Below are 9,783 nucleotides of genomic sequence, written 5' to 3' on the forward strand. Positions count from 1 at the left end.
GGAGGGAAGGGGCTGTCTGGCATGTAGCACCTGTGGCTGACCCAAAGACTGCTTGGAAACTGCAGTTAGTGCAGAATGCAGAAGCCCGTGTGGTCTTGGGAGCTTGGAGGTTTGACTCAATCTGATGCTCCTGTGTCTACAATGGCATCCAGTTTGTTTCCAAGCGTGATTGAAGTTGCTGGCTTTGACCTTTAAAGCCCTGTATGGCATGGGGATGGACAGAGTGGACAGAGAGATGCCATTTACACTCTCGCATAACACCAGAACCAGGGGACATCCACTAAAACTGAGTGTTGGGAGAGTTAGAACAGACAAAAGAAAATATTTCTTTACTCAGCATGTGGTTGGTCTGTGGAACTCCTTGCCATAGGATGTGGTGACGGCATCTGGCCTGGATGCCTTTAAAAAGGGATTAAACAAGTTTCTGGAGGAAAAATCCATTACGGGTTACAAGCCATGATGTATATGTGCAACCTCCTGATTTTAGAAATGGGCTATGCCAGATGCAAGGGAGGGCACCAGGGTGCAGGTCTCTTGATATCTGGTGTGCTCCCTGGGGCATTTGGTGGGCTGCTGTGAGATACAGGAAGCTGGACTAGATGGGCCTATGGCCTGATCCAGTGGGGCTGTTCTTATGGGACCAGAATATTTGAGGCACTGTCTCCTTCCCTTCCCCAAGGTCATCTGAGAGAACCCTGCTGCATGTGCTGCCCCGACAAAAACCAGGCTGGCAGTGATGAGGAGCAGGGCCTTCTCTGCAGTGGTACCATTGGTGGGAAACTCCCTCTCAGTAGAATTAAGAACTGTGCCCTCCCTGCTAGCCTTCCAGGGAGGCTTCAAAACTTCCCTGTTTTGCTTGCTTTTTCCCTCTTGACTTTGCTTGATGCTCGTACAGTATTTTATGTTTCTTCTGTTTGCATCTTATATATCTGAAGTTTTTGTGCCTGGAATTTTTAGACATGTTGCTTATTCTTGTGATTCTGCTGCTGGGTTTTATTTTGTATTGATGTTTTTATTGTTTGAATTGCCAGTATTTCAGGGGTACAAGTGGAACAAGACAAATGTGTACACATACACACAGAGAGTACTCCTATTGGAAGCCAGGCTGGGAGCATTGGACAGACTCAGTGGTATGTTATGGCCGGGTCAGGAATGATGTGAAGTCGCCACTACCGTGTTCCTGATTCTGCCCCACAATTACATAAGCAAGGGACGTATGGACAGGAGGCCAGCTGTTAGAATGCGAAGTCTATCTGGTGAGAGCCTCAGTAGCAGCTCCCAAGAGTCTTGCAAGCCTCCCTTGCAACCTGGCAATGGGAAGAGCAGAATGCTCACCTTTCCCCTTTGGGAGTCAAGCACAAACCCAGCCACAGACGATGAGCCAGGATGATGTAGCAGCACTTGGGGAGACACTTGCAGGGTGGGGAGATAAGAACATAAGAATAGCCCTGCCAAGGGCCCATCTAGTCCAGCTTCCTGTATCTCACAGTGGCCCACCAAATGCCTGAGGGAGCTCACAAGACAACAGACACAACCTGTGGCCTGGTGCCCTCCCCTGCATCTGGCAATCAGAGGCAGCCTGCCTCTAAAACCAAGAGCTTGCACATACCTACTATGACTTGTAACCCGTAATGAACTTCTTTTCCAGAAATTTGTCCAATCCCCTCTTAAAGGCATCCAGGCAAGATGCCTGGGGTAAGATACCTGTTCCAGGTATCCAGGTATGGGGTAAGATACCTGGGCAAGATAGTCTGGGGGTAACTCCATGTACACCTTGAACAAGGGGAGATGGGACCGAAACGTAGCCTGCTGTCATGGTAGAGAGTGTGCCTGTTTTGACCAATTGGGGAAACTCTTCCTGCTCCAGTACCTGGAAGGTGCCCTTTATTTTCTGGCAGTCCTTAACTATGGCATTGCAAATTCTGCTATCACTCATTAACAAGAAGAGCTTTGCTGGAAGAGGCCATGTTTCCAGATATGACTAACAAGAAGCTTCCAGGAGGACCACAAGCGGAATGCAGGAGCCCAAACTCCACCCTACCACCACTCTTAGACTTTGCTTCTGAACGTGAAGATTCTGGTCAAGTTTCATGATCAGATGTTGCCTCCGTGAAGTTGTCTAACCCTTTTAAAACAAGACTGTAAGAATCCTTTGTGCCTCTGCTGTAGTTTGTGTTGTTCGCAGACTCCAGATTTGTTCTCCCTTTGTGTTACATGCCATTTTGTCCTGGGCCTTCCCAACTCTCTGAAACAGATGGGGAAGGTAGAAGAGGGAAGCAGAAAAGCCCTGTTGTGTGAATGAAACTCTGTGCTGTGTACAAAATGGAAGTGAGGATCCCAAATCTTTCCACGTAGGTGTGTCGTGATGCTCTCCCCATAGCGATATAAATAAATGATGAGATTGGCTATTGATGAAGAGCATGCTAAAAACATTAGGTTTTAATTTAATTATTGAGGGAGTGGGCTGCTGGCAAGCCAGCCAACTCGTAATCATTGCAAAGTGGTTTATCTCAGCCTTGCAGCGTCTCAGCTACCCAGGCATGTCATGGGGCAATTTAAATGGCAAAATATGCCACAAATGTGATCCTTGGGAACCTCTAATATTATTCGCTTCACTTAAAATTTCACCCTGCCATGCAAAAGAGATCAGAGCGATGTCGTCTCCCCAAGTAATCCACAGAAATCGTGCCGTTTTAACATCGCATTTTGCAGGGACTTAAAACTGCAAATTGAGAGATCAGCTCTTGTGTGCCAATATTTATAGATATCCTTTTTCCCCCTTGATGTCCGATCTTGAAGTTCCGGCATGATTCAACTGAAATAATCATTGTTGCACTTTGTGACTTGTGTTTGGTGTAGGAATTGACCCTGGGCCACATGCTGGAGCTGACTTTCTGCTTCTTGGCTGGCTGCCTGCCTTATCTCTACCTGCCTGCCTCTTCCTACCTCAACAAAGCGCGCTGGACCTGGGGAGACCAGACAACTGTTAAAGGATTTGTGACCCATCTTCTCAGGGAAGAATATGGAACGTTCGCTCTGGTAACTTGGGCTCTCTCCTTCAGAACGCTTCTTCCTTTATTTTTTGCTTTCTAACCACTGAATCTGTCCAGTGCGATTTTTTTTTAAATGCACACATGGGTCAGTATCCTAGAGGCAGGTTTAAAATTATTGCAATTTTGTGTTTGTCGATAGCAGTTTAATAGCTCTCATGCTTGTTCCTTAGGATAGCTAAAAATCACTTGGCAGCTGGAGAAATAATTTAATCCACCTTCATGCCGCTTAGACATAATTTCGTTCAGAAGTGAAAATGAGTGTGCAGATGGGTGCTGCACAGTTGTAGTTGTGTGCTCTGAGCTGGAGCCTTGTCGGAGTTCAGAGTGTGCACTCATTAAGCCCTGTGTGTGCAGACTGCCCTCTTCACTTCAGTGAAAGGCCTGAGCCACGGGGATGTCCAGAAGGTAATGGCCGTTGCACCATGTCAGAGTAATACTTGGCTCTTAATAGCATGCAACATTTGAGTCCAGTAAGTTACCAGCATCACTTAAAACATCTTTGTGCAATCAAGGTGGCTTAAATGGTTCCCCCTCCATTTATCTTCACAGAAATCCTATGAGGTAGTCCCTCACTGCGAGAGACTGACTGACTGACTGACCCCAGGGTCACCCTGGGAGTGTCATGGCTCATCAGCAGTTTGAGCCTGTGTCTGCCTGCTCCTATTCCATTGCTTTTATTATTGTGATCCAGAGGAGCTTTGTGTTATTTATGGCAGATGAGAAACACTGTGGGTCACAACCAAACGATCATTTCAGCTTCCTTTGTGCACCTTCTTGTAGTGTTACAAGCAGGGCTTTCAAAAAAAAATGGGTAGCTGATTGAACACTTTGGCAGTTTGTATAAAGGTAATCTTAGTAAACCTATAGTTTTATTGACATTAATAAAATATTGGCTTGAAATGAACTATATTTGTCACACAAATGGCTTAATGAACAACAGAGGCTGCTGTTTTTGTAGAGGCAGGCAGATATCCACAGCTGCTCTGAAATGAGCTGGAATTGCTGGCTCCTGTGGGCATGGGTGGTAATTTGGGGATCACAACCATGAGAGGGCCATTGCAATATGGGGGCTTTGATCCATTCTAGTCATCAAAGGGGAGCTGTATCTTCAAATATATGCAGTTCAAACGTGTGTGTTTCTTTTCTTCTGTCCAGGCAAAATCAGAAAATGGATCTAGTATGACTGATATGTTGCTGTAAGTGAATGCAAGTTGTATGGGTTAGTTTCTGAGTGTTGCTTAAGAGTTCTTAACTCAGTCTTCAGAATTCATCATCATCATCACCATCACCATCTTCATTACTGCTATTAGGAATATTTATACACTGGGGCTGGGGCACCTTCCTTATGAGGAAAGGCTACGGCGTTTGGGCCTCTTCAGCCTAGAAAAGAGACGCCTGAGGGGGGACATGATTGAGACATACAAAATTATGCAGGGGATGGACAGAGTGGATAGGGAGATGCTCTTTACACTCTCACATAACACCAGAACCAGGGAACATCCACTAAAATTGAGTGTTGGGAGAGTTAGAACAGACAAAAGAAAATATTTCTTTACTCAGCGTGTGGTCGGTCTGTGGAACTCCTTGCCACAGGATGTGGTGATGGCGTCTAGCCTGGACGCCTTTTAAAGGGGATTGGACAGGTTTCTGGAGGAAAAATCCATTATGGGTTACAAGCTATGATGTGTATGTGCAACCTCCTGATCTTAGAAATGGGTTAAGTCAGAATGCCAGATGCAAGGGAGGGCACCAGGATGAGGTCTCTTGTTACCTGGTGTGCTCCCTGGGGCATTTGGTGGGCCGCTGTGAGTTACAGGAAGCTGGACTAGATGGGCCCATGGCCTGATCCAGTGGGGCTGTTCTTATGTTCTTAACAAACATTCACAAAGCAAAAGATGTGGTTTCTATCCATCTGCGTGATTTTGAGTTGGACCACTGATTGGCATCAGCTCTCCAGGGCTTTCTCACCCCTGCTTTGGCTCCCTGGGACCTTCTCCATCTGTGATTCCCAAACTGCACTCACGGAGGTGCTGCAGGATATCCCCAGTGGCGGCTTCTTCCTGGCTCTCTCAAGTGCTTCCATCTCTACAGTTAGTTTGGAACCACCGTTCTACGTGCAGAGCCTCTGCTCTGCTACTGAACTGCAACCAAGAGTCCCATCTTCAGAATGGGGCATCCTGATTTCTTTCCCAGAGTTCCTAGTTGCAGGTGCTTTGGATTTAATGGTTTCCTGGGTGGGGCTTACACTGGTAAGGCTGGAGGGCTCCCACAGATGAACTTCATAGTGCTGGATAGGGAACCAGGACAGCGTGAAAGTCTGAAGTGAAGCTTTGGGAGAGTCACTGGTGCCTAGCATGATGCTTTTGGTGCTAAGGCAGTAGAGGTTGCTCTCATAAGGGAAAGTCCTTCAAGAAGAGCCTGGGCTCTCCAAACTATGCGTGGCTGTCCGGTGTCTATTTTAGGCTAGACAGGTCAATACAGAGGGAGGCTACAAAAGAAGAGGGAGGTTTTTGCTATTGCCCAAATGGTGCTTTCTAATCCAGTGATTTTCAACCCATGTGCTCTGGCGCATTGATGTGATGGAAAAGGTCTGCAGTTGTGCCGCCGGAGTTTGGAGCATAGCAGTTGAAAATTACTGAAACATAAGAAGAGTCCCGCTGGATCAGGCCAAAGGCTCGTCTAGTCCAGCTTCCTGCATCTCACAGTGGCCCACCATGTGGTTCAGGGAGCACAAAAGACAACACTTTTCTGGGTTCTATGGCTCTGTTTCTAGGACAGCTGCTTATAGTAACAAAATGTCTGTCCGTCTTTCTCTGCAAGCAGAGCCTGCTAGCAGAGGAACAGACAATTTGTTACTACAGACAATTGCCCTAGAAAAAGAGCTGCAGAACCTGGAAGAGTCTCATAGAAGCCAGAAGTTAGATCACAGGAGGCAAAGACCATAATAGAGGTCAGTGTGCCATGTGAAGAGAAGCATTGAAAGTTACTGTTCTTATCTTATTATAACTTCTTGTTATCTTCAGCAGTAGATGAATCTTCGTTTATTCATCACCTCTCTTCTTTGCACATTGATGTCTTCACAGTTTTCAAGTGACACATACAAAGGCGGAGCTTTCACTCCTGGTCCCGGCCCTTGCGATTGCAGCATTGCTGTTCTCTCTAACAAGGTAGTGGGGTTTAGTTTTAGCCTTACTCTCTGAGAAATGGTTAGAAGCGTTACCTTGCTTTGTGTACCACTAATTCCCAGTCTTGCACAACTTCATAATATTATTAGGATGTATATAGTGTTTTAGGCTGGAGCATCTAACATGTCCTCTTGTTGTAAACTGTACAACAACCTTGCATGGTGGGTCATTTTTTTTAATCCTCATATTCTGAATTCCTGGGAGAAGTGAGATTTGAATCAGGTTCTGCCCCGGTCGATCTCTTTAACCACAACCTTACCTACCTTTCAGTATGGCTTGCCAATGCAAAGGCAACCCATAAATCTTGTGTGCTTCTCACTAGATAATCTCCTTGTTTTTTGTTGCCTGTTGTGCTAAACCAAAATACAACAACGGAATAGAGGCTTTTTAGTACCTAGGAGCAGAGTCCAAAACCTCTAATTGGGCAGATCACATGCCTTTTTGCACCACAGAATTCATATTTCCTTAGGGGAAAAAATTGTGAAATTTCAACTGCAATCTGAAACAGGCTTCAAGGGAGTACACCTGATTTACGCAGAAGTCCCACTACATACAATCAGGTGTACTCCCTTGAAGCATGTTTCAGATGCGTACTGGATTGCATTGCACAGATTTCTGTTTGGCTCTTGGTATAATTGTGTAAGTAAAAGCATTGAAGACAAATTGCTTTGAACTTCCTTAAGCAAGGACCGGTAGTTACTGGACAGAAGGTAATTTCTCCATGACATGGAACGTAAATGCTATATACATTCATGCTGTTCCATGAGCTGAATGTTCACAATTTCCAAAAAATTTCCACAATTACAAAAAATGTTTAATAAAAACATGTTGTTTATTATGTTGCGTCATATTACATGCCCTCATAAAGACTCTTGTTTTGTCCTGGTTTGTTCATTTACACTAAAAGCCAGTTTGTTTGATTGGAGTTTAATCTCATTTGCCTGGAGTCATTTAGTCTCATTTAGTCTGCCTCTGACTTTGACCATAAGTAGCCAATCTGTGTTGTATATATCACAACATAAGCGTCAGTGTCTGTTGACCTTTTAAAGTCTATAGCAGCAATTTTGGGCAGATTGAGGGCCTGCTGTGACCTGGAAGCTGCAGGGGAATAGGATGCACGAATTGGGAGCCACTCCACTCCCAGAATGCCTTGCGGAAGTGATGCGGTGCAATGCATAAAATGACACGGATCACGAGCCAAGCATGACTCGGAAACAGCTTCTGGGGCACACGCCATATTGCCCTGCAGCTTCCTGATCACGGCAGGCCTGGCACCCACCATGGACGACAAAGTGGATCCTGAAGTTTGAGAATCTTGGTCTATAGAATTTTTGGTTTTATTGATTTTTAAAAACTTACATTGTATTTTTTTTAATGAAGGTGCTATTGAAATGTTGGTATAGTACTTTGAAACTAGTTGTGATTGGAATATTATTGATATATTGTTATTGGATGTTCATTGATATTGATGTTTTGCTATTATTGTTTCTATTTTCCATCTCACCATTGACCCCCTCCCCGCCGCTAAAAGAGGCATTGGCCAGTGCTTCCCAGGCTTGTGAATCGCAACCCACCAGTGTGGGATTAGAGTTTTGTTGTCTTGGGTTATCTACAGAATATTTCAACAAGCCATTAACCCATGTTAAACAGATAACCATAGGAATCTCCACACACTGAGAACCTTATGATTGTCCAACATTGCAATTCATAAACCTCATCAAAGGCAGAAACATCCAATTATTCAACATCAAATTTTTTCTGTACCCCCTTGTTTTCCATGAATTGTCACTTAAATTTAGCACAGAGTTGGTTTCTGTTACCTGCATTTATTTGCTTATACTTTATCTGTATTAATCTTCTTTAAAATTTTAATATTTAGGGTGCCCATTAATAAAGGATGCCCCTTAACTCTTGGAGTAGACTTGGAGTAGGCTTCCTCAAAACCACAGGCCCATGCAAACTGGCCCCACTGCCCATCTATTCTGGCTTGCACCAGTCGCCTTGAATGCCACCTCACTTGTGAAATGTGTCATGCAGCTTCTAAATCTAACAGAATAAGTGGAACGCACTGTATGTTCTGCAGCTGGAGGGGAAGGAGCCTCAGTGAGAATACAGCTTATCTGTGCGTGTGTGTGTGTGTGTGTTACCAGATTGCTGTAAACACCGGTGGCATAGCTGGGGGGGCGGAGCACCCAGTCTGCCGGGGGCTGGCAGTACGGCTCCGTTTTGCTCCCCATGCCAGAAATGGCTCCGAAGGGAGGGGCTAGTTGACCCCTGATAGACTGGGTGCTTCACCCCCCCACCAGCTACACCACCGGTAAACACCATTTTTCTGTTCTCTCTGCTTCTTCCAGGCAGAAGGTGGAGAAGCCCCAGTTGGTGTGGCTCTTTTCTTGGATACTTTTGACATATTCATTTTTCTTTGCTTGGAGGGCAAATCTGGATATTTCCAAGCCTCTGTTTAAGGGAGTGGTAAGTTTGTTTTTGCTTGCCCGGTTACTTCAGAGTCAGAGACAGTTCTTCAAATAAAAGTCTACGATTTATGAGGAACGTTCCTGAATTTGTTAGAAAACTGAACCTTTTGACCAATTCATCTGCTTTGCTGTCACATACAATATGGTAGGAACCATTGTTTAAAGCAGGGCTGCCCAAACCCCGGGCCACTTGCGGCCCGTAGACGGCCCCAATCCGTTCCCCCAGGGAGCCCCCCCATCTCCAATGGGCACTTGGCCTGCTAGAGACCCACCGGAGCCTTCGCTGCCCTTTCGCAGCAACAGCAAGGAAAGGCTAAGCACTCACAGGAGAGCAGGAGCCCTGCCCGTCAGCAACACTCCCATTAGGTTGGGGAGGCTGCAGCTGAGTGCAGGTGTTGGATGGGGGAGAGAAGTCCTGGGTCTGTTTGTCCTGCTTGAGTTTGGCTTGGGAGGTGGGGGCAGGCACTGAGGAGGGACCGGAAACTGTGGGTCTATTGCTTGCGTGTGCTGGGGGGCGGGCGCTGCAAGGGAGAAATTGCGGGAAGTTTGAATGCCGCTGGAAAGCATGTCTACTCAGCAGTAAATCCCATCAGACCCAGTGGGGTTTACTCCCAGGAAAGTGTGGATCCGATTGGGCTGTGAGTGTGCTTGGGGTCTGGAGCTGGCACTGCAGGGGAGAAGTCTCGAGGATGATTGAATGCAGCTGGAGAGCATGTCTACTCGGCAGTAAGTCCCATAGAGTCAGTGGGGCTTACTCCCAGGACAGTGTGGATCCGATTGGGCTGTGAGTGCTCAGTGTTGAACATAAGAACATAAGAACAGCCCCACTGGATCAGGCCATAGGCCCATCTAGTCCAGCTTCCTGTATCTCACAGCGGCCCACCAAATGCCCCAGGGAGCACACCAGATAATGGTTGGAGGCGGGCGCTACTACTTTTGCTTGTTGGGGTTGCTGGCAGAGAGGGAGGAAGGTGGGAGGTCCGTTTGTGAAGGGGGAAAAGTTTGCTTGGTGCTGGTGCAGGCTGGGGGGACTGCGGGGGGCTGCGAGAGGGAGACAGGCAGCTCCCTTCA

At 46.4% G+C, this 9,783-nt stretch overlaps 1 protein-coding gene across 1 annotated transcript in view; it reads left to right on the plus strand.

The window, feature by feature from the left end:
* The window catches only part of TMEM260 (transmembrane protein 260), a 57,922-nt gene that overhangs the window by 40,806 nt on the left and 7,333 nt on the right, over positions 1 to 9,783 (plus strand). The window contains exons 6-9 of the mRNA XM_066624281.1: positions 2,860 to 3,039; positions 4,209 to 4,249; positions 6,137 to 6,220; positions 8,593 to 8,710. Coding sequence (XP_066480378.1) covers positions 2,860 to 3,039; positions 4,209 to 4,249; positions 6,137 to 6,220; positions 8,593 to 8,710 — 423 coding nt within the window. The remainder of the gene's footprint in view (positions 1 to 2,859; positions 3,040 to 4,208; positions 4,250 to 6,136; positions 6,221 to 8,592; positions 8,711 to 9,783) is intronic.

Source organism: Tiliqua scincoides, chromosome 1, assembly GCF_035046505.1.
Source record: "Tiliqua scincoides isolate rTilSci1 chromosome 1, rTilSci1.hap2, whole genome shotgun sequence".
Lineage (NCBI taxonomy): Eukaryota > Metazoa > Chordata > Lepidosauria > Squamata > Scincidae > Tiliqua > Tiliqua scincoides.